Source organism: Lissotriton vulgaris, chromosome 10 (genome assembly GCF_964263255.1).
Source record: "Lissotriton vulgaris chromosome 10, aLisVul1.2, whole genome shotgun sequence".
Taxonomy (NCBI): domain Eukaryota; kingdom Metazoa; phylum Chordata; class Amphibia; order Caudata; family Salamandridae; genus Lissotriton; species Lissotriton vulgaris.
Genome location: NC_141698.1, coordinates 417,217,668 through 417,240,211, shown reverse-complemented (window position 1 = coordinate 417,240,211; position 22,544 = coordinate 417,217,668). Strand labels below are relative to the sequence as shown.

General features: G+C 48.5%; 1 protein-coding gene across 7 annotated transcripts in view; it reads right to left on the bottom strand.

The window, feature by feature from the left end:
* LOC147685330 (uncharacterized) overlaps positions 1-22,544 on the bottom strand; it is a 170,618-nt gene that overhangs the window by 77,186 nt on the left and 70,888 nt on the right. For 4 of the 7 annotated variants that reach the window (XM_086941255.1, XM_086941257.1, XM_086941253.1 and 1 more), the window contains 2 exons: positions 20,120-20,182; positions 16,438-16,476 (listed from right to left, as the gene is read on the bottom strand). In XM_086941255.1, coding sequence (XP_086797381.1) covers positions 16,438-16,476; positions 20,120-20,182 — 102 coding nt within the window. Of the gene's footprint in view, positions 1-16,437; positions 16,477-20,119; positions 20,186-22,544 lie in introns of all 7 variants that reach the window. The other 3 variants (XM_086941254.1, XM_086941252.1, XM_086941258.1) reach the window with 1 other exon arrangement.

Here is a 22,544-nt window from a genome sequence, read left to right as displayed (position 1 = left end):
CAATCTCCAAGCATGGAGGTGGAGACTGGACAGGTTCGGGTGGAGGACCGTCCCCTGCTGCTGCGACAGAAGGTCCTCCTGAAGAGGCAGACGAACCGGGGGATCGACTGACATACTGAGTAGCTCGGGATACCAGTACCTTCGTGCCCAGTCCGGAGTCACAAGGATGACTTGGGCCCGGTCGCGTTTGATCTTCTTCAACACTCTGGGCAGAAGTGGTATAGGCGGAAAGGCGTAAAAGAGACGCAACTCCACTCGCGACGAAAAGCGTCTCCGAGCGAGTGCCGCCTTGGAAATTCCAAAGCGCAGAACTGATGACATTGCGCGTTCTCTTCTGTGGCGAATAGATCTAACCAAGGCTCTCCCCACTGCTGAAAGAGGCCTTGCGCCACGTCCGAGTTCAGACGCCATTCGTGATCCATCATGCACCGACGGCTGAGTTCGGCCGACCTGGCGTTCAGAGAACCTGCCAGGTGTTGAACCACCAGGGTCACGTCCTGATGTTCCAGCCACTGCCAGAGGTGCAGAGCCTCCTGGCATAGGGTCCACGACCCCACCCCGCCCTGTTTGTTGCAATACCACATGGCAGTGTCTGGAGGTGGCTGGCGACTGTCTGGGGCGAGCCCGCCTTCAACAACCAGTTGTCGAGGTAGGGGAAGACTGAAACCCCTAACCTGCGCAGATGAGCTGCGACCACCGCCATCACTTTCGTGAACACCCGTGGGGCGCTGGTAAGGCCGAAGGGGAGCACGGTAAACTGAAAGTGCTCGTGGCCTACCGTGAACCGCAGGTAGCGCCGGTGGGCCGGCAGGACGGGGATGTGGAAATAAGCGTCCTGCAAGTCCAACGCTACCATCCAGTCTCCTGGGTCCAGGGCAGCTAAGACCTGAGCCAGTGTCAGCATTTTGAACTTCTCCTTCCGGAGGAAGCCGTTGACGTTCCGTAGATCCAAGATAGGGCGTAGGCCCCCTTTGCCCTTCTTGGGTACCAGAAAGTAGTGGGAGTAGCAACCACACCCTACTTCTGGCCCAGGAACGCGCTCGATGGCCCCCTTGGCCAAGAGGGCCGTAACTTCCTCCTGCAGAAGCCGCATATGATCCCCCGATACGCGGTGGTATTGCGGTGGCATGGCTTGAGGAGTCGTCTCGAAGGGGAGGGAGTAGCCCCTTCGGACGATTTGCAGCACCCACCTGTCCGATGTGACAGTGCGCCAGTGGGAGTGGTGATGGCGAACCCTGCCCCCCACTGGCGTCACATGGGCCTGAAAGCACGGACTAGGAGGGTTTTGAGGCGGATGCTGCGGGGGATGGTGTGGACTGGCCTCGCCGTTGTCCCCGACCGCCTCCACGGTGATTTCCATGGCCGCCACCGCGTTGTATGTTAGTCTGCGGTGCGTGGCTGGCAGAACGTGTGGGGTCGCCCCTTCCTTGGCCACGAAAGGAGCGAAAGGCACCCGTTTGCTGGCGCGGGCCGAGAGGCCCAAGGATCTGGCCGTAGCCCTTGAGTCCTTAAAGCGCTCAAGCGCATGGTCTGCCTTGTTGCCAAAGAGGCGACGGCCATCAAAAGGGCTTGTCCATCAGGGTATTCTGGACATCCGCTGAAAAGTTGGCGGACCTCAACCAGGCGTGGCGATGAATCGCCACCGTCGTTGCCATCGCTCTGCCCAGTGAGTCGGTGGTATCCAGCCCACACCGGATGGAAAACGTGCCGCATCTCGACCCTCCACAAGGGCTTGGGCGAGTTTAGCCTTGACCTTCGCCGGGCATTGTGGCAGCACGTCCGCGACCGTGTCCCACAGGGATCGGGTGTAACGGCCCAAGAGGCATGCGGTGTTGGAAGACCGCAGTCCCAAACTAAGGGAGGAGAATATTTTCTTTCCATAATTCTCATACCTCTTGGATTCCCGATCAGGGGGAGCAGACGGGAATGCGGTCTGGGAATTAGAGGCCTGGATGACCAGGCTCTCAGGGGTGGGGTGGGTGGACAGGAAACAAGGGTCGCCCAGAGCCGGGCGGTGGCGTCTGGCCACGTTCCTATCTACAGGCTGACCTGTAGCGGGCCTGGACCAACTGCCCAAAAGAACGTCAGTCAAGGCCTCATTAAACGGCAGCAGAGGCTCGGTAGAGCTTGACTGCGGTTTAAGGACCTCAGTGAGGAGATTAGTCCTCACGGCCGCGACTGGGAGCTCAAGGCCCAAGGCCTTGGCTGCCCGCGTCAACACCACACTGAATGTTGCCCCCTCCTCCGTAGCCACGCTAGGAGGCCAGACAAAACCAGTGTCTGGCAAGGTGTCCAGACCACTGGCATCCCCAAATCCACCTGTCCAGTCCTCCTGGGACTGACACTCACGTGTCAGAGGGTCCTCAGACCCCTCCCAATACTCCTCCTCATAACCCATCTCGTTCATTGAAGTATAACTCCCCAAGCGGCGTCGAGAGCGGCTTCGAGAACCGGGTCGAGGGAGGTATTGGGGACGGCGCCGCCCGAGGACGGCGCAGGAGGTGACACCTGTGGAACCGGCGCCGGTGAGGTCGTCAGGTCGACCGGCGACGATCCGGAAGCAGATCCAGTGGGGCCCTGCTGCGCCGGGCCCGAAGGCGCCGGCGGCGTCGGGGCCGAAGCACCCGCTGCCGTCGGGGCCGAAGCACCCGACCCGCTAGGACCCCCAGACGGGAGCCCCAGACGGGTCCGATGGGCCCGAAGACGCCGCGGAACCCGCCGGAGGAGTGAGGGACCTCATGGCCATGAGGAAGCGCTCGATCTCCTCCGGCGTCGCTTGCTGCCCAGGGACCGAAGGGTATGGGGCAGGTTGCGACGCCCGCGACTCCGAAGGAGCCGCGTGGGCGGTGTCACCCGAGGGGGAGTCGGAAGAGCGATGACGTCTCTTCGACTTCTTGTGCTTACCTGACGACGACTTCGAACCTGAGGAGTGATGTTGACTCCCGGAGCTGTGATGGCTCCGCCCCCGCGACCGGTCCCTCGACCTCCGTCCGGACCGGGACCTCTCACGGCGCGGGGCCGACTGCTGGAGCTCGAGCCGCTTGCAGGACCGCTCCCGCCTAGCTTTCGAGGTTAAGGCCCGACAGTCGGAGCAGGCCTTGTTGTCGTGATCGACGCCCAGACACCGACGGTGAGGGTCGGTGACCGACATCAGTCGGTCGCAGTCCCCACAAGGCTTGAAACCTGGCATCCCTATCGGCACCGATCGGAGTCGAAGACTCTGAGAATGATCAAAAAGATCTCAAAAAAGTTTAGTCAAAAAGTGACTAAGGTACCACTTTTTCCGGATCTGCGCTGCTGGCGCGGAAAAAAGAAGAACTGACGTCAGCACACGGAGGTGCCGCCTAAGTACTCCAACGACGTCATCATGGCGCCCATTACGCCGACGACGGACACGGAGCCGCAGATGACGCCTACCGACGCGCAAGGGTACTGCTACGCTAAAATTTCCGGATCCAGTCTGACGCCTGGGGATATTCTAAGGTAAGGAATCTATCACTAACGTGTCTCTTTCAGATGCTGTGGTTACTGCAGAACCCGGACTGAGATGTGCTGAGGATGCGTTGGATTCTATGAAGTTCGTTAGCTGGATATTGATTATCTTCTCAGTGATTTTGGAGGCGAAGGGGAGGAGGGAGATGGGCCTGTAGTTCTTGAGGTCCGTTGGGTCTGCGGAAGGCTTCTTGAGGAGAGGTTTGACTTCTGCGCATTTCCATGGTCGGGGAATGTGCTTGTTTCGAGGGTGCAGTTAATTGTCAGTCGTAGTTCTGGTTCGATGGTGGAGGCGGCCCTGTGGAAGATGTGTGGCGGGCAGGGGTCAGTGGGTGTTCCAGAGAGTATGTTCCTCATGGTCTTTGCAGTGTCTTCTGTGGTGACAGGGGTCCAGCCGAGGATGGTTGGCTGAGTGGAGTTGCTGGTGGAAGGTGTTGGGTCAGGGCCTTGGTTCTGTTCGTCGAAGTTGTCGTACAGTATCCTGATCTTGTGGTGGAAGAAGGAATAGAGTTTGTAGCAGAAGTCCTGGGAGGGAGGGGCGTCAGAGGTTTCGCAGGGGGGTCTGGTGAATTCTTGTATGATGTAGAAGAGTTTCTTGGAGTTGCAGGAGTTCGAGAGGATTTCATCCTGGATGATGTTTCTCTTCGTAGATCTGATGAGCTGGTGCTGTGCTGTAGTGGTGGTCCTGAAGGCGGGGCGTGCTTCCGGGTTTTTGCTGTCCCTCCACGCTTTCTCGAGTCGTCAGCGCGAGCGCTTGGATTCTCATTGGTCCGTGGGGAACCAGTGACTTTCGTGGTGTGTTGTCCGTCGGATTTCTCGAGGGGTGCAAGCGTGTTGGCACAGTAGGCGATCCATTTGTGGAGCTCGTTGGCCGCAGAGTGGGTGTCGGTTGGGGTGGGGAAGGGAGTGCGGCTGTGGGCAGAGGCAAGGTGTTCTTCGGTGATCTTGCTCCAGCTTCTACATGGGGGCGGGGCACTGGCTTATTTGCAGGGGGTTTCAAGAAGGAGAAGTGAACGCAGTGGTGGTCCATCCAGGGGGGTTGCATGGTGTGACTGAAGTGAATGTTGATTCCTCCAGCGAAGAGGAGGTCGAGGGTGTGTCCCGCCTTGAGGGTGGGAGTTGTGACTAGTTGCTTCAGTCCGATGTTCGCGAGGTTGTCTAGAAGGGTGGTGAAGTTGGGGGTCCCTGAGGTCGTCAAGTGGAAATTCAGGTCTCCGAGCAATACGTAGATCGTGGAGGCGAGGGCGTGGGGCACAATGTACTTTGAGATGATGTTAGTTAACGGGGTGCGGGGTCCAGGAGGTCTGTAGACGAGAGTTCCGCATAGAGTAGTTCTGGGGTTGACCTAGATTTGGAAGTGGATGTGCTCCATAGGGGGCGAGGAGTCGTTCGAGATGGAGGTTGTCAGTCGGCGGGAGCTTTTGTGGACGATGGTGAGGCCTCCTCCAGGGTGGTTGGGGCTGTCTTTCCTCTAGATTTTGTACCCGTCGGGGATGGCGGTTGTGGAGCTGGAGTTGGTCCAGGTTTCTGTATGGAAGGCGACATCGGGCGAAAGGGTGTTGAGGTCCTAGATTTCTACTGCGTGTCTGTACAGGGACCGCACGTTGAGGAGGATGTAACTCAGGGGTTTGGGTGCATTGGCGTCCGGTGGGTTGGCGGTAACTGTTGGGGTCTGGAGGTCGGTTCGGCTACCACGACCAACGACATTCAGAACCCCATCTATATTAAGGCTTTGACTCTGGCTCATAAGGCGCTCTTTGGTTCGGGAGCAAAATATCTTCAACGTAGGCTTGTCTTTTACCGCCCGGCCCGATCTATGCGATCTGAATCCCTGTTTCTTGCGGTGGTCCCCCGAGCAAAGAGGGCCCGCATTGGGGGGGGGCGCTCCTTTAGACTGAGGGCACCACAGCTCTGGAACACTCTGCCATTGGCCTTACGCTGTACCTCTAATCTGCTGTCTTTCAGGAAGGGCCTTAAAACCTGGCTTGTTACCCTCTAGTATGTCTCCTTTGCTGTTAATGGATGTTTTTATTTTCTCTGTGTTATGTTTTTCTTCTTATGAGCTGCCAATAAAAGCGCCGGGACACTCCAATGGAGTAGCCGTGCGCTATAGAAATTAAAATTAACATAACATAACATAACATAACATATCACGACGTCTGACACCGATAAGGTCTGTCAGCGTCCTGGGTCCTCTGACGATCAAGAGATGAAATAAATTATCTGCATTAACTACAGACACTACGAACAAGATTGCATCGTGCATTACAGCCGGTTCACGTTTTAACGGACTGTCGTTGTGACCCTCCATAGACTTCCAAATATCGCATAATACTGTGAACCAGCTACCTAATACCAAGCAAATCTACCATCTACTGATTTACCTAAGTGCCCCTGCAAGTCTCTCAAGAATCGGATATCAATAAGAGAAAGGAGTACGATAACAAGGTAACGGGAGCGCTGTCCCCCCCGCTGGAAAATTTACCTGAATAAAACCACGAAATAATCTTAAATAGTTTGCTACCAAATCACTACTGTTGTGTTTTATGTCCTATTGCAAATGACGGACTCCTGAAGAAGGCAATAGCCGAAACGCGTGTAGAGTTTCCATCCACCGCTTTGCTAACTCCACTAGCCCGACCTAACAACCTAGTCATTTGTGTCTCTTTTTCTCTTTCTTGTTTTTCAATATGTCTTCACAATCTAATTGAATTATAAAATGTATGTCATTGACCTTTTAATTGAATATATGTATTTTTATAAAAGACATTTTCAACAAAAATGAAGAAAACTATTTAAATAAACTAAAAAAAAACTATTTTGTATACAAACAGCATGTTTTGTTTCAATTAATTTTGTCTACATGTCACAATATTTATTTAAATAATTTAATTGTGGTTTCCTTGGGTTTTTTGGCTTACTAATTGAGTTCACTACTGTTTGCTTTTCAAAAAATAGTTCAATTTATTCCCTACTAGTAGTGAATACATTAGGAGTAGGGGTCCCCTTTTTTCCAAATGGTGGGTGAAGGCGCGGCAGCAGTGTCGGCAGGAGAATAGGCCTTGGGTGATGCTCGGCAACAAGAGCTGGCAATTGTTGTTGTGTCCAGGGTTGCTGAGTCGTAGGGGTGGGGGTGTCAGAGGACCAGGGTCCCTGGCCCTGGTAGCTGTAGGGTCAGGTTCAGGCCCAGACGGGCTTGCCAGCGGCCGCCATTAAGAAGAGGTCGGGGGAGGGAGAGCAGTTGGGAGGCGGGAACACGCAGGGGAGATGGGGCCGCAGAGGCAGCAGTGGCAGGAAGGGGAACAAAGGCAAAACAGGAAATATAAAATACAAACAGTGAAAGCAGCAACAGAACAGAATAGAAAAACGCCACAGACAGACCAAAAAAGACAACGGACAGTCAAAAGGCACACATAGACAAACAAGCATTTTCAATGCAATCCGTCTCGCCTTTGGGACCTTGTAAGTATTTAGCCATGCAGCACATTATACTGGGCACTGCAACATCTACTGTTCTTTAACATGGAATTCTTCTGAAAGTTAGGGGTTGCTTAAAGCAACATATTTAAGGGGAGAATGAACAATGAAAAAGGTATTTTCTTTCACCTGTTCAAAATGTCGAGGGTCACCGTTGATGGAACGTATCAGATAGGGAAAGCTGAGAGTGAGCGTGAAAGAGCTTTAGTGAGAGAGTGTGTCTGTGAGGATGAACCAGTGTGTGAGAGAAGAGAGAGATGTCTGAAAGCATGTGCAAGAGTAATGTGTGTGCGCGTATAAATTGGGTGTGTGCATTTTCGAGAAAATGTGTGCATGAGAATGTGTTTGATAAACAACTCAAGAAGCATTTCTTATAAAGGTCTGATTGGGAAAGTGTGGTGTCTGAGAAAGAGAAAAACTGTGTGAGAGTGAGAGAGGTGAAATTGATAGTAGTGCAGTGAAAAATGAGGCAAAAGAAGGAGAGAGCAATGCAACAACATGGGAGAGCTGGGCAATCCGAAACTTTACAGCTAATGCCGATTCTGCAACGTTGGAGAGAGCGCGCTACAGCCGAGCATTGTTTGTTGTGCAGACAGCATAGCCTGGCAGCCTTACTCATGTATCTGCTAGCGACGGGAGGAGAAAAGTGGGCTATGGCCCCTGGGGCCACCACTGACATCTGTGCTGCAGTGGGTGCCCACCAGGGAGGCATAACGTGACAGAATTGCCTCAGCAAAGCTGTGCACGATACTCCGAGCCCTACGCCGATACTCTCCAATAGGGAACATAAATAGGCGCTAACTCTCTCGATATCCAGACCTACATGTTCACAGGTGCACATCTGCTCGATGTGTGACAGAGCTAGTGGGTAATAGTTCTAATCTCTGAAGCAGTGCACACATGCAAGAAGGAGGCTCCGGGCTGTTCTTTTAATGGCGCCAAGTGGGCTGCAGCCTACTCCAGATTACCTCTACAGCGCTGACTAAGGTCTGCTTGCTGCCTGACTGACGTGGCTTGCACTCAGATTTCGAAGATCGCACATTAGCAACAGCTCTAGAGAGGATTCTTAGTTATACTAAGCAACCCCAGTGTAGCACCTGGCATAGGACCTTGAACCACTGGACATTTGTGCATAAACTGCGGCTGACATAGATTCCACATCGAGCAGCACTACACATGAGGTCGGAGATTGACAGAGGGGTAAAGGTGCCTGCCTCAACATTGAAGGTGTGAATTCAAAAGTGCTTCTAGCTAGGCCAGCCATCTGAGCAGTGCGGACAATGAAAAGGCTGAAAGCTGTGCCCTCTTATTCCTGCTACATTCCCTTTCATCAGAGCACGAACGGACAAGCTTAACAGACACAGTAAAGCGTGTCCCAACATGATAAGTTTGAACCTTACCTCGGGGACCCCCAATTAATGCCGCCATTACAGTTATGCCGAATTTCATCACTATATTACCACAAGTAAAGCGGGCCTCACGGGTTGACCGGAGACAGCCTCGGAACCCGCACTTGCCTACGTGTTCATAGCATCATCTGGAAAGTTTTAAAAATAAAAACAGCAACGGACGGGAACTAATTATTAAAAAAAATTGATGGGGGAAACCAATTATTAAAAAACAATTAATAAAAACAGTAGCGGGGAGAATCAACTAATAAAGGCACAGGTAACACGCCTAACATTAATTAAAGAACGGCATCCCACAAGTGGTGTGTGCACACTGTAAGGAAAAGTAGCCCAGGTTTGCAGCACTGCTGGAGGGTTCTAGGTTTGAATCCCACTTTGGAAGAGTTTGAGGGGGTGGAAAACAAGGTGAGCTGGGTCAAGTGGATAAAGGATCCGGCCGGATGACTGTCGTGTAATGGCGCTGCACGCCTGTCTCCACGCCGAGCTTGATGCCCAAAGGTCTTTATGTAGAAGTACATGAGATGAGAGACATATGTTACAAATGCAGCCTCATGTAGCTGAGGAAATGGGCTGTCCCTTCACAGCACACGGTGCCTCGGTCATGGCTTTCTACACAGCTACTCGATGCATGGGGCTGAACTCGCAACAGCAGGGCGGCATTTAAAAGAGCCTGCGCAATGCTCGTGGCCTACACCGTGTAACACACTGGGCAGACTGCCAACGCAGCATCCTCGGCTTCTCTATCACAATCAGAGCAGCTTCTGAATTCCCCTCTCCGACGTCGAAGCAATCAGGGAAGCTCCATCTTCCTCTGCCCAGTGTGCGGGGCTCTCCTCAGTGCACGGGAGCCCTGCACACACTCAGGCGTGAAACACCTCACTTCAGGTGTTTGCGCTTCCTTTTCGCGAAATGGGCGTGCTTGTGACTGTGCAATATTTTCAAACAAGTACTTGCAATGCAATACAACTCGCATTTAGGTGAGACGTATTGCATTACAAATGGCAGCTTCCATGTTGAAAAAAGCACGAACATTAGTGGTGGGGTGAGGGGGGGGAGCGAAAAATCTGCGAACTGAGAGAGGGGCAGGGGGGACACACAGGGCAGCAAATAGTGTTCGAGTAAAGGGGCTGATAGCCTCGGAAAGAGCAAAATGACGACATAGGCGTCAGGAGGCGGGACTAACAAGCCAAACACCAATCACAATGCAGAATTTATGATTAGAGCCAATCTAAAAGATGGGCGGAAAGTGGGTGGAGCTTCCCCCACTATAGTGTATACAGCATCTCTCAACCAGACAGTGCATGCACTGACTTGGCAAGACCTAAAAAACTGAAAAACAAACAGAAAGGCTGGCACAGCTGGACCACTAGGAATGAGGCAAAGGCAGGAGCCTGCGACTGGAGGAGGACCTCGAACACCGACCTGAACCAGAGAGGTGCGGGGCAGAGACGCAACAATGGAGCTTCGCAAGGGGAGACTAATAAGTACTTCTCCCGAAAATAACTTTTTGCAAAGCTTACCATCCCTTTATGTCTAATATCATGCAAGAGATTGTCGGATGTAAGGGCACTTGATATTTCAGCTAGAGTTTTCACACCAGAAAGGGTCACGTTTACCATATCTAGGAGAACTAAGTCTCAGTATCTTACTCTGCATTTTCAGAGAACCCTAAGTTATGTGTGGTAAGATGCATTAGGGGATAAGAGTATATGACAGCAGACCGGCAGGTGAGAGGCAATTTGGGATTGCCATGCAGAAATCATTTAAGGCGGTATCCTCAACTTCCATAGCCATGTGGGTACGATGGATCATAGCGGAAGCCGGTATGGATATTTTGGGGGTCATTCCACAAGGGAGGTCAGGGCGTCTGAGGTCATCCAGGTAGGTGGCAGTCTGGAGGACATTATAAGTGCAACGGACTGGTCATCCAAGTCGACCTTTAAGAAGTTTTATTTCAAACCCATTTTTGAGGCCGCAGGTATGTTGGTAAGCATGCTTTTAAAATGCATAGTCCTCACCTCCAGATCGGGCATAGAATAAAAGAAATGCTAGCTAACAAGAAGGAAAGTTTCAATTCTATTAAGGACAAGGAAGTGAGGATTATCCCGCCCAGAGACATCACCGAACAATCTCTTGGCCCTCCCTATTATACTTCGCTACCAGTAAGTAAAGTTAATAATTGATTTAAGTATGTAAATGGATATCTATTGAGCTTGGTTTTGATGTTCTCATTCATGCTGCAAAAGATTCAATGTTACTGAATTATACACATGACAAACATTTGTGTAAACCCTTATAAAGGATTGGATAATGTGGGTTACCTCTCCTTTTTGTAGGTAATAATCAGAAATTCTAACAGGACAGGCATTCAAGGTAAACTTCCTCCAGCGAAGATGGTGAACAGGAAGGCACATCACACATTTATATAGATCGGACTGTGTTATGATTGGACTACAGTTGCTATTGCGACTCATCCCCAGCGTTTCATGGGAGTTGTAGTCTTTAATGTTTTTTCTTACTTGTGCTGGTTGAAGGCTGATGATTTAATGAAGTCTAGAATAAAATGCATAATCTTCGCCTCCTTGTCCTTAATAGAATTTAAAGTTTCCTTCTCGATAGCTAGGAATTTTTTTTTCTCATACAGCTGAGAAAGATAGTCTTAATTTACAGAAAATATGCTGTCATTTTAGCTCATGGAGCACCTTTCATGACCTCTATGGGAAAAACATAAGAAAAAGAGTTTTCTCTCAAACATGATTCATGAAATACCAGCAGAAGGCCTTTTCACGGGGTAAAATCACCTTAGAACACTCCACAATTCCTAAAATTAGTATGGTACCACCCACAAATAATTTATATTGTAACTAAAATCTGCTGGCAGCTCAGCCGATTGGCTAAAAGCCACGGATATCAGAAGGTGGGGCTACCCAGGGATGGGATGGGGGCAAAATTCTGCAACGCGTGATATTTGTGCGCATCATCCCTCAGGTACCTGGAGGTCTTGATCATTTACCTAGGGAACAAGGACCTAGCCCAGTTTGGCAGGAAGGGCTTTCTGCAGATCAATCATAATCTGGTCAGAAATTATCCCCGGGCTCACATGGCAGGGGAGGGGGGCATCTCCAACAGTGCTGGGACAACTCCAGGAGGAAGCTGAATATTGCAGTGAACAACTTTTGAAAAGCCAAAAGGCCTGGAGAGGATACAGCAGCGGCTGATCCATCAGAGACGCCGGGAGGTGTACGCGCCCGATGGAGTGCACCTGTCAGAGGAGGGGATGAGTGTGTTTAGGGCCAATCTGTAGGCGGCCAAGGTCTTGGCAAGATGCATGCAAACCAAACAAAAAAAAAGAAAAAGAAAGAGAGAGTTGAACTAAACGAGAGCACGCCATTGTCCCCACTGGACTATAAAAGGAGGGAGCTGCTAGAGATGTGACCTCACTAGCAGCATGGCGGTACAAATGGGGGACATTTGTTGGTAAGGTGGCTCACCTGGTAAGGCGGTGTGCCAAAAGAAAGGGCACTCACCTGGAGATGCCTTAAGACAGACTGATTGGGGCGAACAGGGAGAGTAAGCAGAGCACTGCCCTCGCAGTCCAGACCCGCCAGACAGACGGCAGGGCACAAAAACACGGAGACTAGGTAGCGAGTTCGGCCTAAGCAACACTAGAGGGTTACCCCCTCCAAAGAGAGTTAATCCAACAAGAAACCTATTGATCCCTTAAGTAGCATTAATGATTGCCTGAGCAGTAAAAGGTGCCAAAAAGGAGGACAAGAGGATGACATAACTGAATGGTGATGTGACAACACTAATTTAGCAACAATGCATGATTTAGGACCTGTCATTTTGGAATGATTTATGACCTTGTGACAAATAATGTTTTGCACCTCCATAAAATATGACACTAACTGACAGCTTGTCATATTGATTTATATCTTGGATTAGGTGTTCATGCATGCAAAATTAATAAATTACGCTTATATTTTGCCACAACTAAACGTAATCATGTCTTGGTTACTCTGATGCAATTTATACATGAAAATGTACATGTGGGTGTGTGTTCTAGAGTCAACCAAGTGCGGGGTTATTGCAGAGGCCACCCTGAAGGGGGCATAGAGAGCCGGCGCCATAACAGCTGCTGTGGGCCCGTAAGAAAGGTTTTGTCTGGTTTTGGTGGCAGCCCGACAGTCAAATCAAAGGGGAAATAGCCCCACTGACCCATTGACTAGGCCAAAACACACCAGGTTTAGAGCACAGCCAATGAGCAATAAGGGCACAGTAATGGTTTGACCCCTTCAATGTAGGGGGTCGGACTGCCACGCAACCCTCAAAGTCACCAGGCGAGTTATAAGTCACAGTGTCCCCCCGGTCCAGGTTACACTGAAAATAGGAGGGACAGTGTGCAGTACTGCAAGACCCACCAAAGTACCACTATGTGCTGGCAGTAAAAATGAGGGGCATTTTTTGGAAAGGTGGCTCATCTGGTTAGGCTTGTGCCCAAAAAAAAGCCACTCAACAGGGGGATGTCTTAAGGCAGGGTGAGTGGGCCCGACAGGGGGAGAAAGCAGAGCAAAGCCCTTGCAGCCAACACCCCCCAGACTTACAGCAGGGCAAAAAAAACACAGACTAGGTAGCGAGTTGGGACTAAGCAGCATTAAGAAGCTACCCCCCTCACAAGAGAGTTAAACTAACAAAAAACATATTGACCCCTTAAGCGGCGTGTATGATGTTATGTTTCATACAGGTACCCCAATATAGGCTCAGGTAGCAACCAAACCTTTCACCTATATTTCCCCTGCCATTACACTACATAACGGTTCTTGGGACTGGCCTTTTACCTAGTTATGTTACTGCTTACAGGACGTGGGGTTTTCCCTGAAAACTTGCCTCATTCATTATGCATGAGGATTCTTGTAAACTCAGCAGGACTACCATCTCCTGCATAATAACTATGTATAAGGGTCATTCCTTCCATCATCCTAAGTCCGACATGACACAGCAAGGTAGATCCCCTGAAGATAACACTTTGGGTATATAAACACACGCCATATCTGTGCTGAGACAGGAAGAGGAAAAAAGGACGTCCATGCTGACACACTGACGCGAGACGCTGAGGTTCCTGCACGCAGACACTCCACCTCGCGGGGTTTCCATCTCAAGACCAAGACGGGGTCCCACAGTCTCTCACTTCAAGTAAAGGGGTTGACTTTATCCTAGAGGGATTCTTGGCTCTACAACTACATACATGCTAGGTACAGTTAGGTACATCTAGTTAGGGTCGCATCGTAGGAGTACGCATTATTACTGTCATGTATTTTTATACCTACCTGTATTCATTGTGTTATTATTATGGTAGAAATCTACCAGCTTTTTACTCTGATGGTGCTTACAATCAATGATGTCTGTTTCTGTCTTAGGGTTGTTTCAGCACACCTATTTTACACTAGAATGACGCTGGTTCAATAAATGCTTATTAAAAACGTCCCCACCGTTTATTCTGTGTATCTCTCTGAGACAAAGTGAACACGGGTGACTGAGTGAAAAGCACGGTACTGTTTCCACGATCTCTGATGGGACAGAGTGGTCATGTGCAATAGTTGCCAAGAACTATTCTCTCCTTAGTAAGAGGAGTTTGAGTTGGACTATGAGCTAGCTGGAATACAGGCTAACATACCCGGTGGCGGTGTCTGGAATCAGTCTGGACACCATTCCCACAGTCTACTTGGTCTAAACACCCCGATCCCATATAGTTTATAGGAACTACACAACAACGATTGCCTCAGCCAGAAAGGATGACAAGCAGATGACAGGATGGCAACGTGACAACATTGATTCATGATCTAGGAACAATGCATGATTTATGCCCTGTCATTTTGGAATGATTTATGGCCATGTGGTGACAAATGATGTTTTGCGCCTCCCTGATTTATGACATTAACTGTTTGAGAGCTTGTCATCTTGATTTATAACGTGGGTTAGGTGAGCATGCATATGAAATTAACAAATTGAGCCCATGTTTTTCCACAACTAAAACTAATCACGTCTTGGGTAATCTGTTTGGTGCAATATATACATGGAAATGTACATGTGTGTGTGTGTGTGTATGGACTTAGTGGGCCAAGTGCGGGGGGTTATGCACCCAGCAGCGTTACAGTGAGACAGAGTCTGTCTAAGTGCACCAACAAAATGTGCCTGTGGCCCCACTCCAAAAAGAACAATGGATGGACAGAATGCAGAACAATGTCATACATTCACCACAGTACAGAGATCTGGGCCTAAATCCATCGTTGTTTTGCTCACCATGCGAGTCGAGTTTGGACCCAGCCATATGCAAATCAGTCTTGACCCTGCGCCCAATGGGATCAGTCCAGCACGAACTGCCAGGCCAGGTCCTCCCTGGCCTGGAAACAAGCATCCTAGGACCAGTTTTGGGCTTTCAGCCCTTATCAGCCAGGATAGCTTGATTCCAGTGGCATGGAGAGCACGGGACTCACGTCTGAGCATACCCGTCCCACTCGGGGTGACAAATGCAAAAACACCGATTGATGGACAGAATGCAGATCAATGTCATACATTCACCCCAGTACAGAGATCTGGGCCTAAATCCATCGTTTTTTGCTCACCGTGCATTCCAGTTTGGACCCAACCATATGCAAATCAGTCTTGACCCTGCGCCTAATGGGAACAGTCCAGCCCGAACTGCCAGGCCAGGTCCTCCCTGGACTGGAAACTCTAACGCTGGCGGCGAGTGCCCATTCAAGATAGAAAGAACAGTCAGTGCTAAATGTGATCCTCTGCAGATAATGCCACCCGCTGCCACCAAAAGGTGTTATTGGCATTAACGGGGGTTGGTGGGTGGGGAACTGCTAGTTGCTGAAAAGCAACATTACAAGGGAGGCGCCACTCCCGGATTCAATGGTTTTCTCAAAACTCACTGCTACGAGCAGAAATGAACTGCAGGCCAATTGAAATAGTACCACCTCTGAGGCAGCCGCGGCGGGTTTCGGTTCTTTACAAATCAATGCAGTCAGCTGAGCCCAGCCTGTTGCGGTAGTCGGCGCCTGATGAGAGCAGTCTGCAGATGTTCAAAGTCGCTTTTTACACACAGACCTGGCTGAATGAGGCCAGTACGATTCTTGCAGCCCAGTCTGCACCGCACTCGATGGCCACGAGCTTCTGTTAATGCAGCTCCTTTTTGACACTCACGATTACTCACATCTCCCTCACAGTGAGACGGTGGTGTGAGGTCACTAACAATACATGACACTGTTTTTACCCTTTCACCCAGGCCGTTTTTGGATGGTCCACTGTAACACTTTACTAATGAGGCCTTAAAGTGTCAGACCAAAATGGATCATAGTTTTCATGCTTCGTGAAGTTCATTTAAGTTCATTTAATTGATGAATTGACTCGATTCACTAAATAAGACTTGGGCCTTTAAGAAAAGTGAGGGTCTCGGACTTTATGAATTGAACTACCTCAGGGTGCATTTATGGACACTTGAGAAAAATGCATATACCTCAGGTGAATGTTTACAATGGGATTTGTCATTTTAGGATGTTGTGGAATCACTGCACGTTATGCACCTGCATTTTCTGTGTAACTAAGACAGCTATGTGAATGTAACAGAGTAACAGTTAACATTTCCAAAGAAATACATTGTGTATTTGATGTCAATAAAATGTCTAGCTACGACTCAACTGACTGTGTTCATGACAATTCGAATATTGTTGACACACAAGTGAAACTTTTTTTAAATGATTGTTAAAAAGGAATTTTCCAATTACTTTGCCAATATTGGTTCACCCTTTATTGTGCTAAACCGTCTACAGGCTAAATCAGTACTGAAGGGAACCATTTTATATATAGATTAGTTAGCCAAGTGTCAGAGGGTTTATCGTGTTGACCATAGTTTTGCACTACATCGTGACATAGGCACTGTCTACACTGACACCCATAGGAGAACGATGAAAACATAGGATAAGTGCACAATTAAAGATAGCAAAATGGAATGAAAGGATGAGAGAGCAGGTAATAAACGAATAAGAAAACAACTCACCGGAGGAAGAGGTGGGGACTCCAGAAAAATCATCAGAGTCTGAAAAAGTAAGAGAAGAGTTGATTGACACATTACGTTGTCAGTGTATATTTTAGGTATTTGCTGCTGGTGTGCCAAAGACTGTCAGCATCCAGAGGCAAGCCATCCTGGCTCCACTACAGTGTGGTTCAGAACCCTTCCCATGCTCTCATTGTGAGCCATGATGATCACCACATGGCTCCATCTTACAAGAAAAACATAATATATTCAGTCATGGGCTTTCACTGAACAATTGTAAACATTCTAATGATTGTAATGTAGGCATTCTTCAATTGAATGAACTGGGAAAACTACCAAATTACTGTGATTTGAAGCCTGGTGTCCAGTTCATATAAGCAATGGTGCCACCCTTCAGACATTAGCAACAGGCAACTAATGAACAGATATTAATGATACCATAAGCCTAAAAAAACTTGTGTCCCTGGACTGTTTTAAATAAAGATGGAAAACGTCTGAGGCCAGCCCCACAGAGAGGTTGTCAGAATTTGCAATCTGCAGAAGTTTTTCGAATTGGGCAGCACCACCTAGCTAGTAGCTAAAGGTCTGCTGTACAAAGATCCCCAATAAGAAATAGTAAATAGCACAAAATAACGATTTTTAGTTTCTTATTAGGAATCTATTAAAAGGGATTCAGTATTTTGTGAACTACCTATGAATTAAAAGGCTACTTCGCAAAATAACGATATGTTGTGGCGGGTCACAATTTGAACTACTTTGTTAATATGCATAAGATAGGTCGAAAATTGAGACCCACTATGATTTGTAAAAGTCACAAGAATGGTAGTTTGCTGTGGTCAGCAAACCACCATGTCTGTTTTTACATTTTAATAAAGTATAGTTTTTTTTGTTTTTGTTTTTAAATGTAGCCCGTTTTCCGGTAAGGAAAACAGGATGCGTTTATAAAAAATAAAAAAAAGAAGAAGAATTTTACAAACTCTTTTAGGACCATGCAGGATCTCTTGGACCATTGCCTGCTTCTAAAATAGGTTTTTGTTTACATTCACAAAGGGGAAGGGGTCACTTGGGTCCCCCATCCCATTTGCGAATGGTTACCATCAAATCAGATTTGGTGTTAAAACATTAATGATTTGTGACTAAATTTTGGTAATACAGTGATAATACAAGAGTGAAAAAAGCTGAGCAGTAATTAGATGTGTGTCAAAACATATTCAGGTACTAAGGAGATTTAAATAGATTTTTGTATTTGTCTGAAGTCTCTCCTCTGGACAATTATCTGTGTGTTAAAGAAACACAATTTCTGGGGCGTGGCTGGCGACCGACTCAAGATAGCCGCACCCTAGAGAGGCTCCCGATACCAGACAGCCTTGACCCACAAATCCTGAATTAATCCTGCGACCTGAAGTGCTCAGAGCGTAGGAACAGCGACAGTGTGTGTCCCGCTACCTGAAAATGTGATCCGGTAAGGAGCGCAGTGTCCCCAGAACTGGGAAAGGAGAAGGGGTAGAGCTGAGGCCTAACATCCATAAACGAAGCCAGGACCCACAGTGAAAGCCAGGGCCGCACGTCGGAGCACGCACGGCGGCCGGACGGACGGCAGGGCGGCGACCCGCTCCTGTTTCAAGGAGCCGGGCTGGATTGTTGCCGATCGCAAGTACTTTTTACAGCTGGCACAATTGCGGCGGCTCGAAGCGGACCCCCCCGGGCCAAGATAAATAGTGCGGTATAAAAGGGGTTGGTGATAGACGGTTCTAGCTGGACTGTTCCCATGAAGCACAGGGTCAGACTGATTTGCATATAGCCATGTCTGAACTGGGGTGGCAGAGTGGGCTAAAGAACGGTGATGGATTAAACCCAGATCTTTTGACTGGGTGCGAGTGTTTGATTGATTCAGATGCTCCGTCCATCACCACCCCCTTTTGTACCGCAAGATAAATAGTGCGACATCAGAGCAGAGTGTCTGGACGGAGCACAGCGAGGGAGCCGGAGGAACACCCGGGGGGTTAAACTACAGCGCAGGTGACAGAGGGACGCCCAAGGCAGTGCGACGCCTTCAGTGCTGGTGTGGCCCAAAAGGTGAAACGGGGGCGATATACACAGGAAGGGCCTCTGAGGCCGGTGACAAGACCCGGTGAGGGCCAGTGACAGTGGGGAGGCAGCGAAATACAACTGATGAGCACTGATTCAGGAGACACATATGCAGGGTACAGCGGTCAAGGCACTGAATAGATGGGGGCTCCACATGGCGGCACATGCAGAATTCTCCTCAGGGTCCAGGGGAGTTGGTGTTTTAGTGAACAAGCGTTTTCCAATGGTGGTGTCCCACACTTATAATGATGACTATGTAAGGTTGCTACTATATCGGGTCAATGGGATGGCAAGAAATATAATATGGTCTCGGTGTATGTCCCACCGACGCTGCACCAGGATACATTGGCAGATTTGGGGAAGTTCCTTCTCGCCCTCCCTGAGGGAGAATTGATTATGGGGGGAGATTTCAACGCAGACTTTGATAGACAACCTGCGAGGGAGGCCAGCGGGAGACACGAAGATTAAGGGACTTTGTGGAAGCGATGGGTCTTGGGGATGTGTGGAGAACTAGATACCCAACAGATAAACAGTTTACGTAACACTCGCGGGCCCATAATAATCTCTCTAGACTTGACTATGTCTTCACTCTAGCCACTGGGATATTGGGCATGACAGAAGTACAACACCACCCGAGGAGTATCTCTGATCATTCCCCAGGCAGCGTCACATACACGTCGTCAAACCTACAGGATCGGCGACTCTTCCCCATTAAACCAGGCTATTTACAAGATAAGACGATTCGGAAAGCATTACTCCAGACAACCAAGCACTATTTTGAGGAAAACGAGCATTCGGTCACGTCACCATCGACACTGTGGGAGGCATATAAAGCGGTCTTGCAGGGCGAGGGTATTTCGGCATTTACAGGCAAAAAGAGAGATCAGCAGAAATATATAGGAGACCTCGAGGAAGCAGTAGACAGGGCAGAGAGAGCACATACAATAGATACTACTGAAGACACGGCACATGCATTGAAGCTAGCACAGGAGGAATACAGGGCATACACACGAGAGAAGGTCGCTGACAGACTTACAAAAACCCAGCATACTATTTACGGGCAGGGAGACAATGCAGGGAAACTACTGGCATGATTAGGAAAGAAAGAAAAGGAAAAAAATTGGATAGCACAAATACGTACGCAGGAAGACACACTGGTACAGGGCCCACAGCAGATTGCAGACGAACTAGCACGTCACTACGAATCGGTATACACGCCAGTGGCTACGGCCACAGTGGAAGATAATCGGGCCTTTTTACATGATATACAGACTCCCAGGCTGGGGGAAGATCCTGGTACAGGAGTAATTGCCTGCTGCTGTTCAAAATGGAGGGGCACTGTCAGAGCTGCATCTAGTTCACCTTAATCCAATAGAAAAGGTGTTGTCTACAGGCTGAGGAACACTGAAGCTCTATACATCTCCAGTATCTTAATAGTAGTGGTTCAGCCCAATATTATGGTGCAGTTAATATTAATGGAACAGAAAGCAGTATTTATGCATGAGGCAAAGACTTAAAAGTTATGCCAACTTTAAAAAAGCACATCAAAAACAAAACAAAACAAAGACATTGGTGTTTAAAGTCTCTCAAAACTTACCTTCTAACTTTATTCTCTTTGTTAATTCAGTCTTCTGCTCTCTAATTTTCTCATCAATGGCATCTTCTATATGAAGGAGATGGAAAGTACTGTGATTAGGATTGTTCACACTAGAGTAGACAACACATCTGTATATACACTCTGAAAATTAACCTATTCAGGCTCGATCGAACAACATTACTGATCGATCAACTTACCCATTTGCTATTTACAATTCACTTCTATTCAAATAAAATGATGGCCTATTTCTTAGCCCATTAGGAATGTATGGGGTAACTAGACCACCTGTCCAGCCCTCTTTATACCACATTGCAATATTAATACAGCAATGCTGGTCATAATGGCCTCTTCTCGAGCGGGTTAAACCCACACCTGGCTGCATGACCATCTCCTCCCAAAGTGTTGCTAGTTAACAAACTCGGAAGATCTCCTTGTTACATCCTTTTACTCAGACACCTTAGTGACTAAGAACTAGGGCACAAGGTTATCCTAGTGCTCTGATCCTACTCTCTCTCCCTGCTACTTTGAGACACGTTTAGTATTCAAATGTTAAATATAATACTCTAACATTCAGTTAATTTATAGCCAAGTTTTACAGCAAACTCAATATTTGAACTGAGCACCGTGCTCCATAATTCCTGAATTTAGATCACCACTTGCATGCAGGTTGCATATTAAAACTAGTAACATTCTGCATCTATTTAACCCCTTCCATGCTCATGACGAGCTCAGCTCGTCATGCAGTACACTGCTTGTGTGCTCATGACGAGCTGAGCTTGTCATGAACCATGGGATTCAAAGGCTCTCAGCACAGAGGGAGAATTGCTGTAGCATTGATGTGGTTAAGAAATCACAGAATCCTAATTCCTACTTGACCTGTGTGCATTTCTCTTACCTCAATCTCAAATTCTCAGCAGCAGTCTCAAAATGGGACCATTTCTATCCAATGGCAGATTCAAGACTTACCTGAAATTCGAGTATTTTTGGGGGTTATTTCTTAGAACCAGTTTACATAATCTCAGCCTTTCACTTGTAGGGCACCTGTTAAGTATTTATTTAAAGTACCCATTGAGGGGGGAGGAGCTTTGCACGCAAACCAAGATGGTCGCGTGAGCACAGGGCTCCCGATACCCTCGCTACCTCCCGCATCTATCCTGAAAATTATCCTGACTAAATCGACGGGTAATTGAAGACGAACCATAGCTGAGGCGGACATCGATGTCCAAATTTGAAACGGACTCCGGGAACCGGAATAACATCGATTTGAAGGTTGCGGCCTGCCCCTCGGAGATGCCCGGAGCTCGAGTTGACATGCCATCCGGGCAGTAGTTGAACAACAGCGGCCTGGGGCACCACAGACTTGTACTTTCACTTTCGTTTTTTCGTGGCTCTGTACAGACCCTCTCTGAAAGTGCAGCCTGATACCAGCGGAGGCCCCTTTTTTGACGGCTTGACAATCATAAGGAGTTATCCTGACATTGGATAAAGGGCCCTAACGGACTGTGGCCTCTGGTCGCTGCAGATGCTTTGATCGCAGCCATTTCTCCCGAGTGAACATACTGTGGAAGGCCATCTTGTCTGCAATGGCGACCAAACCTGATGGCGACAAGACAAAATCTAAGACAACTCGGCGGGGTACCTATACCCAAGCAAACAATATGGACCGGTATGCCCACTCTAAAGGATCCCCTGGTGGACCGAGCAGATCACTTGATGGTTCTAGGGAGGATCCCTCCTCATTGGCGGAATTGACTTTGCAAGACGTCATGGGCGCCATTGATAGTATGAAGGCGTCCATCGGCCAGTAATTTGAGATTCTCGCCCACAAGCTGGACACAGTTTCGATCGATGTGAATTTGATCCGTACGGACTTATCAAAAACTAACGAAAAGGTCAAATCTTTAGATCTGAAAACTGCCAGCCTAGCGGGTGACGTATCTGACTTGCAGACCGAGGTTCGCAACTTACGGACCTCAAATGATCTTTTTGCTCGCCGGTTGGAAGACTTTGAAAGTAGGGCCCAGCGTAACAACGTACGCATTATTGGGGTCCCGGAAAAGTCAGAAGATCCGGCTGCCGATCTGTTTGTGGAAGATCAAGTTCTTCTCAGTTGAGCGAGCTCACAGAGTTCCGGCAGGTAAACCAAAGGTGGGTGCCCCACCGAGACCTCTCATCGCCAGAATTTTTAATTTCCGAGATAGAGACGCTATCCTGCAGGCCTCATGGCTGAATGGACCTACAAAATATGAAAACACCACTGTAAGTTTCTACCCGGATTTTACACAGGCAGTCCAAAAACAGAGACTTGGATTTCTGGGCATCAAAAGACGATTGAGAGACATGGAACTGAAATACGTAATGTTATTCCCGGCTAGACTTCGTGTGGAATACAAGGAACGTACATATTTCTTTGATCGACCAGAGA